At 35.7% G+C, this 25,363-nt stretch overlaps 1 protein-coding gene across 1 annotated transcript in view; it reads right to left on the bottom strand.

Annotated features, from left to right (window-relative positions):
- The window catches only part of MCMDC2 (minichromosome maintenance domain containing 2), a gene marked incomplete at its 5' end in the record, with an annotated part of 36,370 nt that extends 11,334 nt beyond the window's left edge, over nt 1–25,036 (bottom strand). Inside the window, 11 exons of the mRNA XM_082858936.1 lie at nt 1,352–1,531; nt 2,046–2,212; nt 8,375–8,580; nt 14,985–15,222; nt 17,184–17,309; nt 21,595–21,699; nt 21,820–21,942; nt 22,554–22,749; nt 24,588–24,647; nt 24,725–24,855; nt 24,943–25,036. Of these exons, the coding sequence (XP_082715062.1) occupies nt 1,352–1,531; nt 2,046–2,212; nt 8,375–8,580; nt 14,985–15,222; nt 17,184–17,309; nt 21,595–21,699; nt 21,820–21,942; nt 22,554–22,749; nt 24,588–24,647; nt 24,725–24,855; nt 24,943–25,036 (1,626 nt within the window). The remainder of the gene's footprint in view (nt 1–1,351; nt 1,532–2,045; nt 2,213–8,374; nt 8,581–14,984; nt 15,223–17,183; nt 17,310–21,594; nt 21,700–21,819; nt 21,943–22,553; nt 22,750–24,587; nt 24,648–24,724; nt 24,856–24,942) is intronic.
- Nucleotides 25,037–25,363: the final 327 nt, after the last annotated feature.

Here is a 25,363-nt window from a genome sequence, read left to right as displayed (position 1 = left end):
GTCATCTAAATCTTACCTTTTCTTAAGGCCCAACTAAAATCTCACCGCCTCCTGAAGTCTTCCTAACTCTTGCATTCTACTTGATATCTTTCTTTCTGAATTCATGAAATACTTATAGTCAGCACCACCCAGCTTAGCACTTAAGTTGTCCCTAATTGTTTCATATCTCAATTAAATAATAAACTATTTAAGGAAGAAAAATGTACATTTCTTAGAGAATATAAAAGAACAGAAAGAGGCTAAAATATATAAAGTATTCAGTAAATGCCTGACTAATAAATCCATAGGTTTTTTTTGTTTGTCTTTCAGGGAAAAACTGGGCAAAAATTTCTCCAGGTCATTAGCGTGTCTATATTATTTAGTATCCCAATTCCTAGAGACTACTTTTTTTTATATACTAAAACAAACAAAAAGACCTTATCATAAATATTATTCTTTTTCTGTTCTAATTTATGTGAATAAATTATGCTTATATTTCATTTTTAAATCCACCTCACCTTTCAACCTTTTATCCATGCAATTTGGGCTACAAGGAAGGCAGGTATGGACAAAAAATTTAATGACCCATGGATTCCCACTTCCCAACATTCCATGCCTTTTAGCTATCCTACACAGATACTTTAACTCTACTGTGGACAGATTTCTGAATAGTTAATATTAAAAGGGTTTCACTTGTAAATACCTGACTACCTTTAATAGCTATGAGAAGCATTACTAAATTCGCATCATCTACTCTCAGGTTCTCTGAACATACCACACGTGTTTTCAGGTCAGGACATTAAAATAAATGGGTTTGTGAGTCATGAGAGATATCCCCTATAGTCAGAACTCTGCAGGCATTCATATAAAGTTTCCCTTTGAATAGTCTGTAAAATGTAGAAAGCTGTATACTTATAAAGCCTCTCAACATAATGTTTTATAGAAATATTCTATTTTGAATCTTTTCATGGAAATGCTTTAAGCTATGGTGATTTGCTCAGTGGTTCAAAGAATAAACTCAATGTTTTAATACCTATGTCTTTATAGTTTTTAAAAAATATTTATTTATTTATTTATTTTGGTTGCACTGGGTCTTAGTTGCAGCATGCATGTGGGATCTAATTCCCTGACCAGGGGTCGAACCCAGGCCCCCTGCACTGGGAGCATGGAGTCTTACCCACTGGACGGCCAGGGAAGTCCCTATGTCCTTACAGTTTCTAGTTTAATTATAAACCTAAATTTTTTTCTATACAATGTCCTTAAAATGCTTAAAAGCTGGAAGCAAATTAGAATAAAAGAATTCTAAATAAGGAAAATTAAATGTTCAAAGGGAGTTTTATTTACATTGAGAAACATTAGCACATACTTTTACCTTTTCAAAATCTTCAGTTGTGAACTGTTTAGAAGCTACATAAAGCAGCCCTTCAGGATCAATGGCTTTCTTTAAAGTATGTTGCACAGTAGGAAGAAGTGGGTGGCAAGGAGATGACTCATTGCAGTTAATCAATAATCCAAATGCCTCTATGAGATTAGCTGGAATCAAACTGCAATCCTACATCAAACAAAAATGTAAAAGGCAAATATTAAACACTGGCATTTTCATAAACACTTCAAATTAACTATTATTTAGAATTATTATTTAAATTATTAGAATTATATTATTATAATATTAATTAAATTATGAAACTATAATTGTAATAATTATTTTATTATTTGTTATTATTAATTATTATTTAAAGTGATTCCCAAGTAGCATGGGAACTTTGTGATAATAAATTTTTCTAAAATGCTTTTTACTGAGTATCTTCTTACACATTATTCATTAAAGCCTCTCCCACTACCTATTCAAATAATAATTTCTAGTGAGCAGACACCTGCTTTGCATGACTAAAAACTGAAATTTTTCAAACAACTGTGTCATTATTTAGTTCTAGTACCCAATTAAGTATAGAAATTAAGCACAGAAATAATAATAAAACATTAAGAACAATAAAAACATTAAGATTAAAATCTGTGACTAAATTCCCTGAACAACACTCTAACAATAAGATACACATATACTTTACCATCTGACCAATTAGAGTATTGGTTTTCTGTACATTTCTTCTTGAAGATGAATCCATATCAACAAAAGACCAAAAACTGCACTGAACTGGAAAAGTCATTTGCTGATCCATATCATCCCCAAACTTCTTTCCCGAGATGTATACTGTGATGCTTCTACTTTCCACAGCTAAGTCAAAAGACATTATCCATTTGTTATTTAAGTTCACTTTGGTCTATCTGTCTATAAATTAATAAATATTATTATACAGAATTTTACAGTCTAAATTTGGATAGTAAAAACACAAGTAAATTTGATTGTTTTGCAAGATATGGCTAAGTTAGAGGATCTGCCATAAAAAAGAAGAAGGAAAGAAAAACATTTGAATGTTTATGTGTCCCCTGACGATGAGTATCATCAGTCCAAAGCATGTAGCTAGAATCGTGAATTGGGAGGAATAGGCAGAGAGTAAGGAGAATGGTCATATAGTGCAGGTAGTGCAGGCTTACAAGGGAGGCTGAAATTAAACAATGTTCTGGGGGTTTTTTTGTTTTGTTTTGTTTTGTTTGGCTGTGTCATGCGGCATGTGGGACCTTAGTTCCCTGCCCAGGGATCGAACCCACGCCCCCTGCATTGGGAGCGTGGAGTCTTAACTACTGGACTGCCAGGGAAGTCCCCAACAATGTTCTTTTATGTGCCAAAACAAATAATAGAAAGTGGGCCATCTAAGTAGGAGTGACTAGGAGAAAATATATCTCAAATTCAACATGTGAGAAACCAAATTCATCATTTCTCCTCCTCAAATGGCTCTTGTGCATTACTCACCATTAGGAGAATCACCACTGATTCACTTAAAACCCAAACAAAAAATGTGGAAACATCCCATTCTCCTTTCTATCCTCCCCTTATCCCTTATAAGCATTCAATCTATGGATTCATTTCTATTCCTAGGATGCTATCTCCCAAATATTTCTCAAATTAGTCTTCTCTCCGTTCACCATAAGAGTTTTTTGTATACATGTTTATTTTTCTTTTGGATCATAAGGTAAATATATATTTAACTATATAGAAACTGCCAGAGCAGTTTGCAAAATGGTTGTACTATTCTATACTCTCATCAACAATATATGAGAACTCCAACTTCTCTACATCCTTGGTAACATCCGTTGTTGTCGGTCTTTTTAATTTTTGTCATTCTAGTAGCCAGGGCCAGCCACATAATTTGTAGGGTCCAATGTAAAATGAAAATATGGGCCTCTTATTCAAAAAGCAGGGGAAAATGCTTTTTTTTATATAAAGCTTTTTCTTTTAAGAATATTTTATTACTTATAAAATGTAATAGGGGTGATGTGGAGAGATCAGAACCCTTGTGCATTACTGGTGGGAATGTAAAATGGTGTGGCCACTGTGGAAAGCAGTTTGGTGGATCCTCATAAAGTTAAACATAGAATTACCACATGATCCAGCAATTCCACTTATAGGTGTATATGCAAAAGAGTTGAAAGCAGGCACTTAAACAGATACTTTTACACCAATGTTCATAGCAGCATTATAATAGCCAAAAGGTAGAAACAACCCAAGGGTCCATTAACAGATGAATGATTTTTTAAGTGTTTATATATATATATATATAAAATCCCTTATATATATTGGAATATTATTCAGCCATAAAAAGGAATGAGATTCTGTGAAGAGGCAAATTCATAGAGACAGAAAGTCAAATAGAGGTTTCCAGGGGCTAGAGATAGGGGGGAATAGAGAGTTATTGTTTAATGAGTACAGACTTTCTGTTGGGGATTATGAAAAAGTTCTAGAAATGGATAGTGGTGATGATTGTGTAACATTGTGAATGTACTTATGCCACTGAACTGTACATTGGAAAATGGTTAAAATGGTCAATTTTACATTGTGTATTTTATCAATATTTTTTAAAAAAGGAATGAAGTGATACATGCTACAACATGGATGAACCTCAAAAACATTATGCGAAGTGAAAGAAGCCAGTAATAAAAGACCACAAATTGTATGATTCCATTTATATGAAATGTCCAGAACAGGCAAATCCATAGAGACAGAAAGCAGATTAGGTTTCCGGGAACTCTGGGGAGAGGGGGCATGGGGAGTGACTGCTAATGAGTACAGGGTTTCCTTTGGGGTAATGAAAATGTTCTGAAAGTATAACAGATAGTGGTGATGGTTGTACAACTCTGTGAATATTCAAAAAGCCACTGAACTGTACATTTTAGGTGGGTGAATTTTATGGTGTGCAAGTTATACTTCAATAAAGCTATTACCAGAAAATGTAATAGAAGTAGCTGTCAGTCTAATACTAAAATTTAAAATTATTGACACGAATTTTACCATTTATATTGTACAATTCCAGTCTTAAATACAAATATTTGAGCATTTAACTCATATGCAGCATCATTAGTATTTTGTAGGAAGTATTAATACACAGTTATGTATTTTTGTTCTTATCAGAACAGAGGAAATATTTTTATTTTGCACAAAACTGTTTTTAATTTGTTTCTTGATATTCACACATTTCACCAGCACTCTCTACTGATGAGTATGGAAGGACTAAAAGGAAAAGGAACAACGGGTTGCCCTATCTTTCCCTTCCCTCCTATATTATCATTTTCAGTGTAAGAGGTTGGCAAATACAGGGAAGTAGCCAAGTAAGAAAGGATATGATGGGGTTCCTCGGTCATTTGTGTTTCTTAGAATGCAACTGCCTATTACAGAAGCAAGTCTGATTCAAATGGAAAGCTTGGCCTCCTTGGGGCTATCAGCTCCCCATCTCACTCAGCGGAAGATGTTTTGAAATGGAACATGGGCACTGAATTGCAGTGTAGTCACAATGCATGAGAGTCCAGCAAGAATCAAACTGATTACAAATTGTGTTAACAAGCCTCATAGTGATCGCAAATGCTATTTGAAATAGGGCAGCAAGGCATGGTGGACACAGGCATGGATGTATCCCCTCTGCTCACGTTGAAGCTCCACTGTCTTCCTTACAAAACAACTTCAAAGGTAAAATCATTAAAATTTTCTTTTTATAAAAATTTATTTTATTTATTTATTTATTTTTGACTGTGTTGGGTCTTCATTGCTGTGCGCGGGCTTTCTCTAGGTGCAGCGAGTGGGGGCTACTCTTCGTTGGGGTGCACGGGCTTCTCATTGTGGTGGCTTCTCTTGTTGCGGAGCACGGGCTCTAGGCGCGCGGGCTTCAGCAGTTGTGGCTCATGGGCTCTAGAGCGCAGGCTCAGTAGTTGTGACACACGGGCTTAGTTGCTTCGTGGCATGTGGGATCTTCCTGGACCAGGGCTCGAACCCGTGTCCCCTGCATTGGCAGGCGGATTCTTAACCACTGAGCCACCAGGGAAGCCCTAAAATCATTTAAAATTTGAAGATGGTGACAGTAGAGTTTTAACCAAGTGCCAGGCTCTTCTAGGGGGAGCTATTCTTATTCCCCACCCATGAAGCAGCACCTGCTAGTATGTGTAAGTAGTGGTATCTCATTGTGGTTTATTTTTCATTTCCCCAATATCCAACTAATGATATTAAGCACTATTTCATGCACTTATTTGTCATTTTGTATACATTCCTTTGTGAAGTCACTAAGTCTTTAGACCATTTTTTTGCTGGGTCCTTTGTGTGTATGTGTTTTTAAGTTGAAGAATGTTTGATTTACAATGTTGTGTTAATTTCTGCTGTACAGAAATATATACATAAATATACGTTCTTTTTTATATTCTTTTCCATTATGGTTTATCTCTATGTCTATGAGTCTGTTTCTGTTTTGTAGGTAAGTTCGTTTGTATCATACTTTAGATTCCACATATAAGTGATATCATATGATATTTGTCTTTTTCTGTCTGCCTTACTTCCCTTAGTATGATAATCTCTAGGTCCATCCCTGTTGCTGCAAATGGCATTATTTCATTCTTTTTTATGGCTGAGTAGTATTGACAAAGTACATCTTCTTTATCCATACATCCGTCAAGGGACATTTAGGCTGTTTCCATGTCTTGGCTATTGTGAACAGTGCTGCTATGAACATAGGGGTGCAAATATCTTTTTGAATTATAATTTTGTCTGGATATATGCCCAGGAGTGGGATTGCTGGATCATATGGCAACTCTATTTTTAGTTTTTTGAGGAGCCTCCATACTGTTTTCCATAGTGGCTGCACCAACTTACATTCCCACCAACTCTGTAGGAGGGTTCCGTTTTTTCCACATCCTCTCCAGCATTTGTTATTTGTAGACTTTTTAATGATGGCCATTCTGACTGGTGTGAGGCGGTATCTCATTGTAGTTTTGATTTGCATTTTTCTAATAATTAGTGATGTTGAGCATCTTTCCATGTGCCTGTTGACCATGTATGTCTTCTTTGGAGAAATGTCTATTGAGGTCTTCAGCCCATTTTTTGATTGGATTGTTTGTTTTTTTGTTGTTGAGTTGTATGAGCTGTTTGTAGTATATTTTGGAGATTAAGCCTTGTCAGTCACATCCTTTGCAAATATTTTCTCCCATTCTGTAGGCTGTCTGGTTCTTTGTTTTTCAAATTACTGACTTGTTAGAATTGTTTCTATGTTCTAGGTGTATGTCCTATGTCAAATATATGTATTGCAATTATTTTCTTTTTCTTTGCTTGCCTATTCACTTTTTAAATGGCCTTTTTGATGTGTATAACTTTTTAGTTTTGATGAAGTCCAATTCATCAATTATTTTCTGTTTATTGCTTTCTGGGTTTTGTCTAAAAAATCTTTGCCTACCCTAAGGTCATGAAGATTTCCCATGTTTTCTTCTAGTAGCTATATAATTTTAGTTTTTACATTTAGGTTTATGATCCATCTTTAATTAATTATTGTATACAGTTGTGAGGTATGAGTCAATATTAATTTTTTCCATATATATAGCCAGATGTTCCACTATCATTTGTTGAAAAAACTTTCCTTTGTCCATTTTCTTGCTTTGATGCTGTGGTCAAAAATCAAGTAAGCAGGGCTTCCCTGTGGCGCAGTGGTTAAGAACCCGCCTGCCAATGCAGGAGACACGGCTTTGAGCCCTGGTCCGGGAAGATCCCACATGCCGCAGAGCAACTAAGCCCGTGCGCCGCAACTGAGCCTGCGCTCTAGAGCCCGCGAGCCATAACTACTGAGCCTGTGCTCTAGAGCTCACGAGCCACAACTACTGAGCCCGCACACCTAGAACCTGTGCTCCGCAATGAGAGAAGCCACCACAATGAGAAGGCTTTGCACCGCAACAAAGAGTAGCCCCTGCTCGCCGCTACAAGAGAAAGCCCACGCACAGCAACAAAGACCCAACACAGCCAAAAATAAATAAATTAAATACATAAATTAAAAAAAATCAAGTAAGCATACTAGTGTGGGTCTATTTCTGCATTCTCTTGTAGGGAGAGGCAATATACTATGTGCCCTGAGTATTGCTGCACATTCTTGCCGGTATGCTAAGAGTGTAAGGCCCTAACTTCTCTTGGCCCGATACTTATCTGTCCATATCCTTGTTAGTTATAAATCTGGCCCAAGCAGCATTATCCTAATACTAAAACCAGACAAAAGGTATTATAGGAAAACTACAGACCAATATCTCTTGTGAATATACAGGCAAAAATCCTCAACAAAATAACAGCAAATCAAGTCCAACAATGTATAAAAAGAATTATACACCACAGCCAGGTAGGGTTTATGTTAGGTATGCAAAGCTGGTTCAACATTTGAAAATCGATTAATGTAATCCATAATATCAACAGGCATTCATTTATCAACAGGCATATCACATTTTTCAATATGTGATTGAAAAATCACATTATCATATCAATAGGTGTAGAAAAAGCACTTGATAAAATTCAGCACCAATGCATTATTAAAAAACTCTTAGTAGATTAAGAATAGAGCGAAATTCCTTCAACTTGCAAGAGAACTTCTACAAAAAACCTACAGCTAACATCATACTCAATGGTGAGAAGCGTGAAACTTTCCTGTTAAGATCAGGAGCAAGACAAGATCAGGATGTTCCTTCTCACCACTGTTTTTCAACATCATATTGGAAGTCCTAGCTAATGCAATAAGACAAGAAAAGGAAAGAAATCTGGTCTAATACAAACTCATGTGTTAGCACAACTGAGAGCAAAGCCTAAAATAATGCATTTGCACATTAAATTCCTCTGTTTTTATTTATAAAGGTAAAATGAGAAATGTCATTTAATATAATTTCTCTATTCCTAAAACGTGTACAATACAATCTTAATTGTTAAGTAACCCCTTGACACTGATAAGACTATAAGTTAAACAGGTGAAAATTAATTTGAAAAAATACTGTTTACCTGATTGAAGCTGTTCAAGTTTATCTTTTTTGTGTGAAGCCAAGTCTCCTATAAAGCAGATACCACCTTTAGCTAGCAAAGCACTGCCACCTTGAATGCTAACTGCTCCAGTTCCATACTTATTCCTGGATAGAGTAGGAAAAATTTCAGTAGAGACTGGATGACGTATACCACGGGGCACAAGGTTTATACTAAAATTCAAAAGCCTAAGGGAAAAAATAAATTATTCATTACTTATTCATTATTCATTACAAATATTACTTATTTAATATTTGATTTTCAGAAGTCATAATGTATAATAGCTACACAATTAGATTTAATTTGATTCAATGTCTATTGAGCACTAGTGTTATGGATAAAAACGTATATGTAGGACTTCCCTGGTGGTGCAGTGGTTAAGAATCCTCCTGCCAATGCAGGGGACACGGGTTCGAGCCCTGATCCGGGAGGATCCCACATGCCGCGGAGCAACTAAGCCTGTGTGCCACAACTACTGATCCTGTGCTCTAGAGCCTGTGAGCCACAACTACTGAGCCCGCATGCCACAACTACTGAAGCCCACACGCCTAGAGCCTGTGCTCCACAACAAGAGAAGCCACCCCAATGAGAAGCCCATGCACCACAACGAAGAGTAGCCCTCGCTCACTGCAACGAAGAGTAGCCCTTGCTTGCTGCAACTAGAGAAAGCCCACACGCAGCAACAAAGACCCAATGCAGCAAAAAATAATTAATTAATTAAAAAAAAGAATTTGTCTTTGCTATGTATTGTCTCAGGTTATTAACAATATATATATATGAGATTTGGTCCTTAACTTGGAAAGCTCACAGCCTAGAGAGATGTAAACAAAAAACTAAAACACGATGTGATAAGTACTAACATAATGTCATGAGGACATCCATAAAAGATCATTATTTCCTCCTGGATGGAAGTCAGAGAAAGCTATAGAGAAATGACATTTGAACGGCGACTTCCTTTTTTTATGAATTGCTTTCTTTCGTTTATTCAAAATTTTTGCATTTAGGCTTGCCAATAGTTCATCATGACTACCCCTGTTACCTATGTATCAAGATAACTCTTGATACATCCTTTTGCTTTCTAATCTCTTTGCCAATTGCCTCAAGCTCTTCATTTCTCAAATTTAAATTATAAGAAAGGAATATGATTATCTTAGCTTAGCTTTTAAATCCTTGCCACAGAAATCATAGCTTGCTGGTGCAATCTACTATGATGAATAGAGACATGGTACAAAGAGGGTGAAGCAGTATCTCTTAAATGTGGATAGGCAGATGCTATAAAATGTCTAGTGTATGTGTCATTCCAAAGAATTTAGATGCTAATTTGAAGATATACAATATGGGTGAGTAAGATTTAGAAAGAAAATTTGCAAGCCTATAGAGCAGTGGTTCTCAACCCTAGCTCACATTAAAATTACCTGGGGAACCAACAGGCACATGAAAAGACGGTCAAATCACTACTCATCAGGGGAATGCAAATCAACACCATGATGAGATATCACATCACACCTGTCAGAATGGCTGTTATCAAAAAGACAAAAAAAACAACAAAAAACAACCCAAGCGTTGGCAAGAATGTGGAGAAAAGGGACTACTTATACACTGTTGGTGGGAATGTAAATTGTTGCAGCCACTGTGGAAAACAGTAAGGAGGTTCCTCAAAAAACTAAAAATAGAGTTACCATATGATCCAGCAATCCCACTCCTGGGTATTAATCCAAAGAAAACAAAAACACTAATTAGAAAAGATATATGCTCCCCTATGTTCATTGCAGCATTATTTACAATAGCCAAGATATGGAAACAAGCTAAGTGTCTATGAATAGATGAATTGATAAAGAAGATGTGGTATATATATATAATGGAATATTATTCAGCAATAAAAAGTATGAAATCTTGACATTTGTGACAACATGGATGGGCCTAGAGGGTATTATGCTAAGTAAAGTAAGTCAGATAGAAAAAGATAATTGTTATATACGATTTGACTTATATGTGGAATCTAAAAAAAAAAAAAAGAACAAACAAAACAAGACAGAATAGATATAGAAAACAAACTTGTTGCCAGAGGGGAGGGGGATTGGGAAAGTGAAATAAGTAAAAGGGATTAAGAGGTACAAACTTCTAGTTATAAAATAAATGTCACGAGGATATAAGGTACAGCATAGAGAATATGGTCAATAATATTGTAATAACTTTGTATGGTGACAGATGGTAACTAGACTTATTGTGGTGACCATTTTGAAATATATATAAATATTGAATCACTATGATGTACACGAACATGATATTGCATGTCAATTATACTTCTTAACAAAAAAAAATTGCCTGGGGTTTTTTAAAAATTCTAATGCCAAGCCCCATCCCAAACGATGTAAATTAGAATCACTAGGGGTGAGCCACAGTCATAATTTTTTTTAATAAATTTATTTATTTTTGGCTGTGTTGGGTCTTCGTTGCTGCGCATGGGCTTTCTCTAGTTGCAGTGAGTGGGGGCCACGCTTCGTTGTGGTGCGTGGGCTTCTCATTGTCGTGGCTTCTCTTGTTGCGAACCGCGGGCTCAGTAGTTGTGGCTCGCAGGCTCTAGAGCGCAGGCTCAGTAGTTGTAGCGCACGGGCTTTGTTGCTCCGCGGCATGTGGGATCTTCCCAGACCAGGGCTCGAAGCCGTGTCCCCTGCATTGGCAGGCAGATTCTTAACCACTGCGCCACCAGGGAAGCCCCATACATTTTTTTTTAATATTATCCCAGATGATTCTAACATGCAGTCAGGCTGAGAACCTAGTTATATAGAACAATGGGCCTCAAACTTGGCTAATCATTGGAATCAGCTGAGGAATTTTTTGAACTACTCATACAAGGTCACAGAGTAAAAGATCCAAATACAAAAATCAATTGTATCTCCATATACTCACAGCAAATATTTGAAAAATAAAATTAATAAAACACTACCATTTTTCATAGCATCAAAAATACCAAATACTTAGAAATCAACTTAAATTATGTGCATGACCTTTACAAAACATTGCTGAAAGAAATTAAGATTTAAATAAATGGAGATATATACCATATTCACAGATTGGAAGACTCAACATTGTTAAGATGTAAATTCTTCCCAAATTGATCTATAAGTTTAATGCAGTTCCATCAAAATCCTTAAAGGCTCTTTTGGGGTGATGGGGATGGAGGCTGGTATTAACATATAGATTCTAAACTTTTTTTCTTTTTTTTTTTTACGGTACGCGTTGTGGCCTCTCCCATTGCGGAGCACAGGCTCCGGACGCGCAGGCTCAGCGGCCATGGCTCATGGGCCCAGCTGCTCCGCGGCATGTGGGATCTTCCCAGACCGGGGCACGAACCTGTGTCCCCTGCAACGGCACGCAGACTCTCAACCACTGTACCACCAGGGAAGCGATTCTAAACTTTATAAGAAAATGTAAACGACCTAAAATAGTGCAAACAAATCTTAAAAATGAAGAATAAAGTTGCACTACCTGATTCAAAACTTAATATAGAGCTACAATAATCAAGAATGTGAGGCATAATTATAGACATAAAGGTCAAAATAACAGAAAAGAACGTTTAAATAGATATATACCCAGTTCAATTTTACACCTAAAATTGTTTATAACCAGTTTGTAACCACTGTTTATAACCAGTTCAACTAATTTGCAACATTGGTAGCAAAGCAATTCAATGGGGAAAGGAAAGTCTTTTAAACAAATGGTATGGAAAAATTAGATAAATGCATAGGAAAAATATTAATCTTGGCTCCTACCTTGTATCACATACAAAAATTGACTTGTAATAGAAAACAGACCAATGTAAAAACAAATACTTCTAGAAGAAAACATAAAAGAATATTTTCATGACCTTGGGGTAGACAAAGATTTCTTAAACAGAACCCAGAAAACACTAAACATAAAAGAAAATAATAACCTAAACTAAAAGGACTGCTCATCAAAGATATCTTTAAGAAAATAACTCAAGCTTTAGACTGGGAGAAAAATTTCATGATACATATGTGACAATGGATGTGCATCTGGAAGAGCCCCAGTTAAAAGTGAACAAAGGACCTGACACTTCAGAAAAGGAGATACATGAGTAACTAATAAGCACATGAAAAAGAGCTTGAATCAGTAGTCATCAAGGAAATGCAACTTAGAACTGTAGTGAGACACCATTTCACATATACTGGAATGGCTAAATTGAGAAAGACTGACCACACTGGATGTTGGTGAGGATAGAAACAACTGGAAACTTAACTCATTGTTAGGAATGTAAAATTGTAAAACCACTTTAAAAAACTGTTTGGCAGTTTCTTATAAAGTTATATAAACCTACCTTATGACACAATAATTCCACTCCTAGGTATTTACCCAAGATAATAAAAACCTAAGTCTACAAAAAGACTTATACAAGAGATGTTTATAGCAGCCTTACTTATATAGTCAAAACATGCAAAACCCAGGGCTTCCCTGGTGGCACAGTGGTTAAGAATCCGCCTGCCAATGCAGGGGACATGGGTTCAAGCCCTGGTCCAGGAAGATCCCACATGCCTTGGAGCAACTAAGCCCGTGCACCACAACTACTGAGCCTGGACTCTGGAGCCTGCGAGCCACAACTACTGAGGCCATGGGCACAACTACTGGAGCCCATGCTCTGCAACAAGAGAGGCCACTGCAATGAGAAGCCCGCACACCGCAACTAAGAGTAGCCCCTGCTTGCTGCAACTAGAGAGAGCCCACGCGCAGCAATGAAGACCCAAAACGCAGCCAAAAAACCCCCACAAATCCATTCATTGATTCATTCATCAAATAGCAATTGATCATCTTCTGTGTGCCATGCCCTGTCCTAGGACTTTGCTTTAATAATGAAAAAAAACCAAAACAAAACATGCAAAACCCAAATGTCTATCACGAGGAGAACAGATAAACAAATTCTGGTATATTCATATAATGGAACACTACTCATCAATAAAAACAATGAAATTCTGATACACACAACAGGGCCAATCTCAAAAACATGTTAATAGGGGCTTCCCTGGTGGCACAGTGGTTGAGAGTCCGCCTGCCGATGCAGGGGACGCCGGTTCGTGCCCTGGTCCGGGAAGATCCCACATGCCGCGGAGCAGCTGGGCCCGTGAGCCATGGCCGCTGAGCCTGCACGTCCGGAGCCTGTGCTCCGCGACGGGAGAGGCCACAACAGTGAGAGGCCCGCGTATCACAAAACAAAAAACAAAAAACATGTTAAGCGAAAGAAGCTAGACCCAAAAGAGTGTGCACTGTATGATCCTAGTTATACGAAGTTCAAGAACAGGAAGATTAACCTATGGTGACAGAAATCACCCGCGGAGATAGGAACTAATTGGAAGAGAGAATGAAGGACCTTTCCAAGATAAAGGAAAATGGAAATGGTCCATATCTTATTGAGGTGATGGCTATAGGAGTGTATGTCATCTGTCAAGACTCATCGAATTGTATACCTAAGATCTGATTACTTCACTTTATTTATGTAAATTTTACCTGAAAAACAAAACAAAACACCAAATCTCTCATACAGCCCCAAATACCACAGGAAAAGATTAATGACAAACAGAAAAAGAGACAAAGGCTTTAATTTACAAGAGGTATCACAAATCAGTAAGAAATAAACAACTTAATTTAAAAAATGGACAATGGTCAAGGAGTTCATAGAAAAATAATAAGTGTTTAACAAATTCTAAATGATGCTAAAACTTACTTCTAGTTAAAGAAATGCAAATTAAAATAAAATACCACTTTCCATCCATCAAATGGCAAAATTTTAAAGTTTGATAATACCCAGTGTTGGTGAGGCTGTTAGGAAACAAATATTCTCATGCTCATTAGTGTAAGATTAAATTGGTGCAATCTGTAGCAGTTAGCACTATACTTACATTGTGATTTAATTTTAATTTTAGCAAAACATCATCTGTCCAATTAAGTTAGAGCTAATTTGAATTTTATTTTTTTAATTTAAAATTCATTCTATAAATTTGTTTTTGCTTTATATTTGCATACATGATTTTAATATATGAAGCTTATTCCTAGCTTTTTGCACATTTAAGTAACTTTTTAAAAAGGGTACTTGCTAGTGGGGAGCCCCAATATGCTGAGTAGAGGCTTACTCCAAGGTTAGAGTGACACCCCCAAAACAGTAATTTTGGCACTTTTAACAGCCTTATTTGGGCACAGCGAATCAATACTACTGAATGGAATCTTGAAGAAAAAGAAGAAAACAGCTTGTTAGCTCTAGCGGGGAGATTATTTTGAAGTGAAAACAAAGTACAAAAGCAGAACACTGATCTAGGGAATGGAGGACAAGGAAGCCTGCAAAGAAGCCATTTATTTAAAAAGGTCTGAGTGGGGAAACAAGTTGAAACTTCGAGTGGTTAGATTCTCAAAATGTTGAAAGCAAATATCCCATTTCTCAATTCATGTTTTAAAAAGTTTTGAACTTCATTGATAAAAGTTTATTTAAATATTTATACTGCTCAGATAAATTCCAAATATTTGTCTTGCTCATGGAAAAGATGTATGCAAATCTGTGACCAATTCATAATGTCATATATTTTACCTGTCTACGAGTAGAATATCACTTGTTATAATTAAAAGATCCAGGCAATCTTCCAGTTCCTTGTTACGGTCACTTGTCTGTACTAGACTCATCAACAAACAGAGCTTGAGCAAATTGTAAGTCCCAGGAGGAACAATTTGTGATGCAAAGACATTGGCAAGTATTGCTGTAAACTTCCAGTACGAGCTGGAAGTCAAAGAGAGGAGACACCTGAAATTGTCGCTAATTCCTGAAGGAACTGAAAGTAAATATTACATATATGTTAAAAAGAGTTTTTTAAAACAAGAAAATGATATTATACTAATTCCATTTATCTAAAATATTATCAAATTGCAGTTCTTTTAATGATGCCACATTCAAATTATTACAATGATATTAAATTATGATCAGAGGTCACTCTGGTCTATCATTTCTATCCCAAGGAATGCAGTAAGAAGAAGCAGTCAACCTCTGTGCCCACATAGACTGGCTGTGGGTTGCAAGCAAATCTCTCATTTTTTTCCTTTTAAGACCTATGTGAGCAAAGCCAGATCATGGGGCTCTTGTGCTGCAGTGTTTGCTTCTACATATCTATGTTTGAAATATTATCACCTTTAGTGAGGTCTAAAAAGCAGAATGGGAAATATTTGATTATTGCTGTTAAAAGGGGAGATTTATACTCTACTACTTCAACATATACTGTAACATTCTAGACCTTCTCCACTACCTTATTCTGTCCAACTCCTGAAAGAGATGAGTGTTTTAATCCAGTTGGTCAGTTTGGGAGAAACAGCTGCGCACATGTAACCCAGTCCCTTTCTCCTTCCTCTTAGGCTGTCATCACAGGGCAATGATTTCTTCTACTCATCAATGCCCATGGACCAAGGGAGGCCTACATTAGTGTAGCTCTTGCCACATTTGGGTGGTTAAATCTGCCTAATTCTGGAGTTCAGCAGGAGAAAGTACACTTCACCTACATATATATCATGTTCTGCCACCAAATCAGTAAATCTTAAAGCACTTCACAGCAGAAAATATTTTAAATATCTTTAAAATGCCTATTGTTCATTAGTAGTTTCTTTCTTCAATACTTTTATTCTTTTAAGAAGTTTTTCTCAGGAATTCCCTGGTTGTCCAGTGGTTAGGACTCTGTGCTTCCAATGCCGGGGGCATGGGCCCGATCCCTGGTCGGGGAACTAAGATCCCCACAAACCACACATCGCAGCCAAAAAATAAATAAATAAATAAAACTTTCTCTTCAAAATAAGCAGAGGTATCTAGAATCCATTGCATTTAAATTCAACTTGGGCCTCTGTTATTGCAGATGGTTATCTAGGGAATAGAAAAAAAAATCTAACTCCATTATTTAAGATTTAAATAGCCTGTCCTATATTTAGATATTTGTGTGCCAAGTTAAGAGTAGGTCTGCTCTCCGCTTTTGTTTACTTAATTCTTAATTAGGTTGCAAGGAAATTATCAGTAATAAGGGTGATATTTTGGGGACCAACTGCCTTTCTCTTTTGTCTTATTTCTCGATTGGTTCAAAACTCAGCTGAGGAAAAGGATGCCATTTTATTCGGCTCTTTTTCTCAGACCACAACAGTTACTTAGTTAGAAAACAAAGGGCTGGACAGAAAAACCTTTAAACTAATCTCTAACTCTTGGCATCTTAAAACATTTTTCTTGTTGGTAATTATTAAAAAAAAAAATCTAGGGGCTTCCCTGGTGGCGCAGTGGTTGAGAGTCCGTCTGTCGATGCAGGGGACACAGGTTCGTGCCCTGGTCCAGGAAGATCCCACATGCCGTGGAGCGGCTGGGCCCGTGAGCCATGGCCGCTGAGCCTGCGTGTCTGGAGCCTGTGCTCTGCAACGGGAGAGGCCACAGCAGTGAGAGGCCTGCGTACCACCAAAAAAAAAAAAAAAAAAATCTAAATAAGGTTTAGCCAAAAGAAAGGAGTCCTTCCTGTGGGCAAGGTTTCACATTATCTTGCTTTATTTCCTTTGCAGCATTTATTATCTAAAATTGTCTTATTAATTAGTTTACAGATTTATTGACTGTCTACCATATGATTTAAGAGTAGGAACCCTGACTGTCCTCATCACAACTGTATCCCTAGTGCTTTGAAGAGTGTCCAGCACATAGGCAACCAATACTTATTTCCTGAACAAATGGATTTAAATTTAAATATTTGTTAATATATGATACTAACATTTTTCTTACCTTTTGGATTGAAAAAAGTGATATTATTTGCCTCTATACAGAGAGCAGTTTGTGATGTTTTTACACAGGTTGGAATTCCAATAATCTTATACTCATTTCCTATATTCATTTCATTCACTAATTCATCTAAAATTGTTAAACACAAAAGAAAATAACTATTTACTAAACGAAACTTTTACATGATCATATGGTTCAAAGATCTAAAACCAGTAACAATTCAGTAGTTCAATTAGTTGCTAAGTATTTACTTTTGTTTAGTATAATATACATATTGAGTGGCATTAATATCAATACTGTCAAAGTGACTATACTAACCAAGGCAATCTACAGATTCCATGCAATCCCTATAAAATTACCAGTGGCATCTTTCACAGAACTAGAACAAAAAATCTTAAAATTTGTATGGAGACACAGAAGACCCCAAATAGCCAAAGCAATCTTGAGAAAAACAGAGCTGGGGGAATCAGGCTTCCTGACTTCAGACTATACTACAAAGCTCTAGTCATCAAAACAGTATGGTACTGGCACAAAAATAGAAATATAGATCAATGGAACAGGATAGAAAGCCCAGAAATAAACCCATGCACCTATGGTCACTTAATATATGACAAAGGAGATAAGACTATACAATGGAGGAAAGACAGTCTCTTCAGTAAATGATGCTGGAAAAACTGGACAGCTACATATACATAAATGAAATTAGAACATTCTTTAACACCATACACAAAAATAAACTCAGAACGGATTAAAGACCTAAATGTGAGACTGGACACTATAAAACTCTTAGAGGAGAACACAGGCAGAACACTCTCTGGCATAAATCACAACAATATCTTTTTCGATCCATCTCCCAGAGTAATGGAAATAAAAACAAAAATAAACAAATGGGACCTAATTAAACTCAAAAGCTTTTGCACAGCAAAAGAAACCATAAACAAAATGAAAAGACAACCCACAGAATGGGAGAAAATATTTGCAAATGATGTGACTGACAAGGGATTAGCCTCCAAAATTTACAAATAGCTCATGCAGCTTAATATCATCAAAACAAACGACCCAATCAAAAAATGTGCAGAAGACCTAAATAGACATTTCTTCAAAGAAGACATACAGATGGTCAAGAAGCACATGAAAAGATGTTCAACATTGCTAATTATTAGAGAAATGCAAATCAAAACTACAATGAGATACCACCTCACACCAGTCTGAATGCCTATCATCAAAAAAATCCACAAACAACAAATTCTGGAGAGGGTGTGGAGAGAATGGACCCCTCCTACACTGCTGGTGGGAATGTAAATTGATACAACCACTATGGAGAACAGTATGGAGGTTCCCTAAAAAACTAATAATAGGACTACCATATGATCCTGCAATCCCACTCCTGGGCATATATCTGGAGAGGAACATGGTCCAAAAGGATGCATGCACTCCAATGTTCATTGCAGCACTGTTTACAATAGCCAAGACACGGAAGCAACCTAAATGTCCATCGACAGAGGAATGGATAAAGAAGATGTGGTACATATATACAATGGAATATTACTCAGCCATTAAAAAGAGTGAAATAATGCCATTTGCAGCAACATGGATGGACCTGGAGATTGTCATACTGAATGAAGTAAGTCTGACAGAGAAAGGGAACTATCATATGATATTGCTTATATGTGGAATCTAAAAAGAAATGATACTAATGAATTTATTTACAAAACAGAAACAGACTCACAGCCTTAGAGAATGAACTTATGGCTACCAGGGGGGACGTGGGGGGAGAAGGGATAGTTAGGGAGTGTAGGATTGACATGTACACACTGCTGTATTTAAAATGGATAACCAACAAGGACCTACTGTATAACACAGGGAACTCTGCTTAATACTATGTAACAACCTAAATGGGAAAAGAATTTGAAAAAGAATAGATACATGTGTATGTATAGCAGAATCACTTTGCTGTACACCTGCAACTATCACAACATTGTTAATCAACTATACTCCAATATAAAATTAAAAATTAAAAACAAATAAAACCAGCAACAATTTAGTAGTTCAGTTAGTTGCTAAGTAGTTACTTTTGTTTAGTATACTATGCATATTAAGTGGCATTAATAATATAAATTGAGAAAATTTTGTTGCTGATAAATTTTGATACTTATAGGTGATGAATTAACTTCAAGAAGCATGTGACATAGCAACTAGATAGTCTCCTATAATAGTCAAAAGGCAAAATAAGATCATTGTGTTAAAAATGAAACATCTTTCCATTAAATGACAAGAGATGTTAATAAAAATGACCTTATAAGTAATAATTTTATTTGGGAAGAAAATCATTTTAAAAAGTATTATTCACAGTCTATAATATAGGCAAGTCACTTTTATACACATTATCTAATTGTAAACTATAAGACAGATATTGTTATCCCCACTTTATATATGAAGAAACTGAGAGGTTAAGTGATTTGCACCAGGCTAAGTAGTTAAGTAGCAGAACTGAAATTCCCATCTGGGTCTGCCCATGTCTAAAGTCTACCCAGCACAGGGAACTCTACTTAATGCACTGTGGTGACCTAAGTGGGAAGGAAATCCAAAAAAGAGGGGATACATGTATATGTATAGCTGATTCATTTTGCTGTACAGTAGAAACTAACACAACATTGTAAAGCAACTATGCTCCAACAAAAATTAATTTAAAAAAAAGAAAAACAAATACCGTCAATGAAAATGTATCCATTTGTAATACAAATAAACTCTTTTGAATCAAAATAAATAAATAAATAAAGTCTACCCAAAAGACAATTTACTAGGTTCCTCTCTCACCTCTACAGACTGAGCAAAGCTTTTGCACAAGTTCAAAATTTATTCTAAAAAACATACGCTAAAAATCTTGAGCCTCCATTATACAGTTAGAATTTGGATGGTTGTAAAACTGTGAAAGAAAGGCTTACAAGGAGGAGCAAGGATTAACTTCCCTCTGTGATCAAACACTGATCTCCATTTCTTTCTTCCTCTCTGTTTCTCTCTCTATCTCTCTGTCTCTCTGTCTCTTTTAGAGCCGGAGAGCATATTGATATACCCTGTAGAACTAGATGGGAAGAATCAGCCCCAAGATTTGAGAAAATAAAAACCCCAAACCAAATAAACAAACATTCCCCCTGTCCCACCCCCCAAAAAACCCATGAAGGATACAGTATGAATTACAAGGAGAAAATTAAAGCAAATCATTTTTCAACTGTTCCTTGGAATCGTGGATGTGTCCTGAAGTCAAAAAAGGGTCAAGAGGAAGGCTAGGAGGCTGGAAAGTCTGGGTATCTCTGCTGAGAACCCCCAAAGGCCTGCTTTTATTAATTTAACTTTTAAAAATGTATTTGGGTTCTATTAAGAGTTTATTAGAAGAAAGGGTTTTCTGCTAAAATATAAGTTGGATAGTCACTTAAATTTTTATAGTGTAATGTATGGTTTGTATATAATAGAATTAAGTAGTTAAAATCATAGACTTTGAAGCTAGAATGCCTGAGTTTGAATCATGGCTGTGCCATGTACTAGCTGTGTAACCTTGGAAAAGTTACTTAACTTCTCTGTGTGTCCATTTCTACATTGTAAAATGGAGATAACAATAGAACCTACTTGAAAGAGTTGCTGTGACTAAATGAGTTAATATATGTAAAAGTGCCTGGCACATAGTAATTGATATTAAAAATTACCTATTATCATCTGGGCTTACATGCCTGCCTTGTCCTTGCCAGGCCATGGTGAAAAGACTTCTTGTTTGAGTCTCCGCTTTCTAACCCTTGAGTTTGCTACACATGGTTGACATTCAAGATCTCTCTTTACGAAAAGTTTAATTCTTCCAATTTTAGCCCAAGAAAAGAGACTGAACCCCATCCTCATTTTCACAGTTCTGGCTTCTCAACTATGACTCACTCTTCCATGGGTGATTGATACTGATAATGATTTCCTCCTTTATGGCAGAATCTGTCTACTCACAGGTCTTTACCCATGCAGTTCTCAACAGTTAATCATATGTCAATGCTCATTCATTGATTTAACAAACATTTATTGAGTTTTTACTATGTGCAGTAAAAAACCCAAGTCCCTACCCTCCTGAAGCTTATAGTTTAAAACAATAACTCCAATATTTATATAAGACATACACATACAATAATGGGAGATTATTACTGTAAATAATTGTGACCCTGAGACTTAGCATAGTGCTTGAGACATAGCAGGTGCTAATATCTTAAGTGAATGTTGTATGACTGAATGAATAATTGCTACATTAGCTAAATAGGACTCTTTAAAATACTCAAGAAAGAGAAGACCTATTATTTTCAAGCTTTTGAAGTACCATTTATAATATATAAGCATAAACAAGTCAATTATATAGTTTATATATTTTAGTGCAAATAGAACTTACCTCTGAGGAAGACTGTGAGAGATTGAAACCTAAATGGCTGGTTGTTAGAATATCCTTGAAAAGCACGAAGTGCCTTTGTGGTGATTATTTCAACTATCTGTTTATCTTAAGGCAAAGAGTAAAAAAGAATCAGTTATTAGAATATATATTCAATTTAATTTCCACATTAAAATATCAGACATTATTTTAAAAATTGTAATTGTAAAACGTAAATGCATTTTTTACCACCAAGTACTCTAAATTTTCTGTCTTCTTGAAGTGAAGATGAACATAGATTACACAAAAAGTCATTTCTTATTGTTGCAGACTCTGTAGCACCAGGTACATGCACTCTTATATACTGAAATCCTGAAAGAAAACAGTTAAGCTAAATTTGCCTTCAGATTTAGCTTTCCATTTTCAATCCTTTAAAATGAATCTAATTCAACATACAATTAAATCAGTTTTGCATGTGGGTTCATAGCAGTTCAATTAACATTTATTGCATGGCTATTTCTTGCCAGGCACTGGTGATATGGATACTTAAGCACACAATTTCAATAGGTGGCAATAAGAAACAGATAATTTCAATATGCAGTATTCATATACAAAGTGTTCAGAGAGAAGAGAGGAGAGGCATCCAACCCAATAAGAGGTGGGGATGAATGGAAAAGATGTCATGGAAGTTAAGCCAAAGGGTTGAGAGAGGACATTACATGGAGAGGGAACAGCATGAACAGTCATGAAACAGCGTGTGAGAAAAACAAGTACTCCAGCAACACAAGAGCATCTGTTAAATTATAGGGGAGAGGTGTGGAAGAAAGAACGAATTTCAAGATTATGCAAAGCAGACTTGTAAACATTAGGAGACACCTAATTTTACTCCATTCTTTCTATGCTGTGAATGTTTTTTAAACTAATTGTAAACATGATTTAAGATTAAACAATAAATTGCTTTGATTTTACATTTTAATATTTACCTTTTGAAAGAGGGCATGCTTCATCTGAACAAAGAAATCTTGCACCTTGTGTATACTTGGTTACAGTTGTCATTGCAATCACAATTCCTTGCATCATATAAAATCTTTGAGATGTATAATCAAGCGGAAACTCACAAAGATCAAGACTATAACTTGGCAGAGGAGGTAAATGTGTTAACTTCAGCAGTATATTAATCTAATAAGAACACAAAAATAGTATTAATAAAAATTGCAGATCCAATTGGACTTACATTACAATATAGTAAGTATATTTGTAGGTTAAATCAAACAGATAATTTGTTAGTAGTATTAGGAAACAATCTTTTGAGCATTAAGAGAAAAGTGATTTAAATATAAAATTAAAGATGCAAAATCCTTATAATCTGATATTTTAATTGAAAATATCATTATGAACTCATTTTTCTTTAAAAATACACATTTCTCGCTATATTCACTGAAAAGACTTATTTATAAAACAATGACAACTCAATAGCAACAAACACTTCTAGTGCCCAGATCTCTAAATATAATTTCTCATGAAAAGGAACCAGAGCTCCTTAGGGGAAATGGCTGATTCCATGGGGCAGAAAATACACCAGATGGACCTCCTTGTACATCTCCTTGTGATAGAAACCAGGGGGGCTTAAAAACTAATGAAATGTGTCAAAAGGACATAAGAACAAACTTTAAGGAGCTCCCAATGACCAAAGTTAGATAATATAGGCATCAAAAAGAATGACAAAGATTCATTGAAACCTATCAGATATATTTAAAAATTCATGTAATTCCTCATAATCTAAAAAAGGAAAAACAAACAAAAAATATTGGTCATCATTGGAGGCTGTTATATTTCAACTCATCACTATGAAAATTTATAGATGGAAAGAATCAAACATTCCTTCTACTTTTCCTGTACAAATTGTATTGCAGGGTAACCAAATAGTTGATGAGAGGAAAAACCTCTCTTACAGGATAGTTTCAGCCAGTAAATATAGAAAGTTTGCTAAAATTGGGAAAATCACAATTTTGAAACTCCTAATGAAATAATGGAATCTAGGCAGTGACTATCAATAGCTGCGAAAACCATTAGGTGACAGTTGATGGGAGACTGTATATTGGAGGAATCAGACTGACATCATCTGCACCCACTGCTCAATTGTGGCATTGCTAAAAGTGGGATAACAAATAGGACAGTTCTCCTAATGTAGGGCAGTATGAAACACATGACACTATGATATATTCTCATCAAAATGAGTTGAATTTGAATCTAAGCAAGTCTTTAGAGCCAACTTTTTTTCCAGAAATTTGGTGTCTAGGGGTATAAGTTAAATACTACAAGAACATAATCAGACAAGTCCAGATGAGACATTTTACAGGACAATTAACTAGCTTCTTCAAAAATTCAGTGGCATAAAAAAGGAGGGGGAGGAAATGGCTCTAGATTAAAAGGGACTTAGGGAGATGTAAGAACCAGTTATAATGTGTGTACCTTGTTTTAGTCCTGACTTGAACACATCAATTGTGAGACAGTCTTGAGACCCTGACTGGGTAAATTTCAATATGGACTGGATATTAGATGATACCAAGGAATTATTTTTTTTTTTGTAAATGGTAATAATGGCATTGTGGTTATATAACAAAAATGTCCACAATTTTTAGAGGTTGATACATACCGAAGTATGTAGGGGTGAAATACAGAATGTATTTTAAAGATTTGCTTTAAAACATTTCAGAAAAAAAGTGACGATGCCAGTATGGCAAAATATTGCAAACGATTAAATCTGCGTGATAGATATATGGAGGTTCACTGTATTATTCTCTTTATTTGGGGGTATGTTTGAAATGTTTTATTATAAAAGTGTTTAATGTTATAAGTGATAAAACAGGAAGTAAAGATGCATATGTAAGATAATTTATTAAACTTTGAAAATATGTTTAAACAAAAAATATATATGAATATAAAAATATTTATTTACAACGTATCTTGAAAGTATTGTGCCTTAGTTTTCTTTGTTAAATTTAACTAATACTTACTTGAGCTTCAGTCTGTAATTGTTCAATTAATGAGAGAGTCTTAACAGCAATAAAACAGACCTGTGATTTCAAACAAAAAATCAAAGAAGTTAGCAAAAATTCCATGTGGCATAAAATTATCTCTTTCTTTAACTTACTGATTGAAAAACTTGAGCAGCTTTTAAAGGCTGGTGTAAAATATGATTTCCAAGTTCAGCATCCAACTCAATAATATCAGAGGGATTTATTAAAATACTGAATCGATAGACAGCATAACTTTGTTTTGAATCTGTAAAAATACACAAGTATAAAAATGAGGACAGTTATACGTAGGACTTCAAAGTTTCTAAAATAAAGTCAACTTTGCTGAACATACCACTGTAGGATTTGCAATTGTCTATGAACTTTTGGAGGCCTCCACTTCTGTCAAGATAGATAAGGGCTGCCTCTTTCATTTTTAGATTTGACATTTTCTCCTAGTTAATGATTCTTCTCTTTTACTGAATGATTAAACCACAGCTGCTGATGAAGACTACAGAGAGTGAAATTAATAGAAAAGACAGGAACACCTAGAAATAAAATAAAAGTTACATTTAAGGATCTATAATAAAACTGTTTAAACTATTAAATGTAAAATTGAGGGTGAAATAAAATGAGGTAAAATTTCCAACTTAAAAAATTCCTGGGAGTTCCCTGGTGTCCTAGTGGTTACGATTCCGGGCTTTCACTGCCATGGCCTGGGTTCAATCCCTGGTCCGGGAACTGAGATCTGGTAAGCCGTGCGGTGCACACAAAAA

The sequence above is a fragment of the Leucopleurus acutus genome (genome assembly GCF_964270905.1).
Source record: "Leucopleurus acutus genome assembly, chromosome: 17".
In the NCBI taxonomy this organism is placed as follows: Eukaryota; Metazoa; Chordata; class Mammalia; order Artiodactyla; family Delphinidae; genus Leucopleurus; species Leucopleurus acutus.
This window is presented reverse-complemented; position numbering and strand designations above follow the sequence as displayed.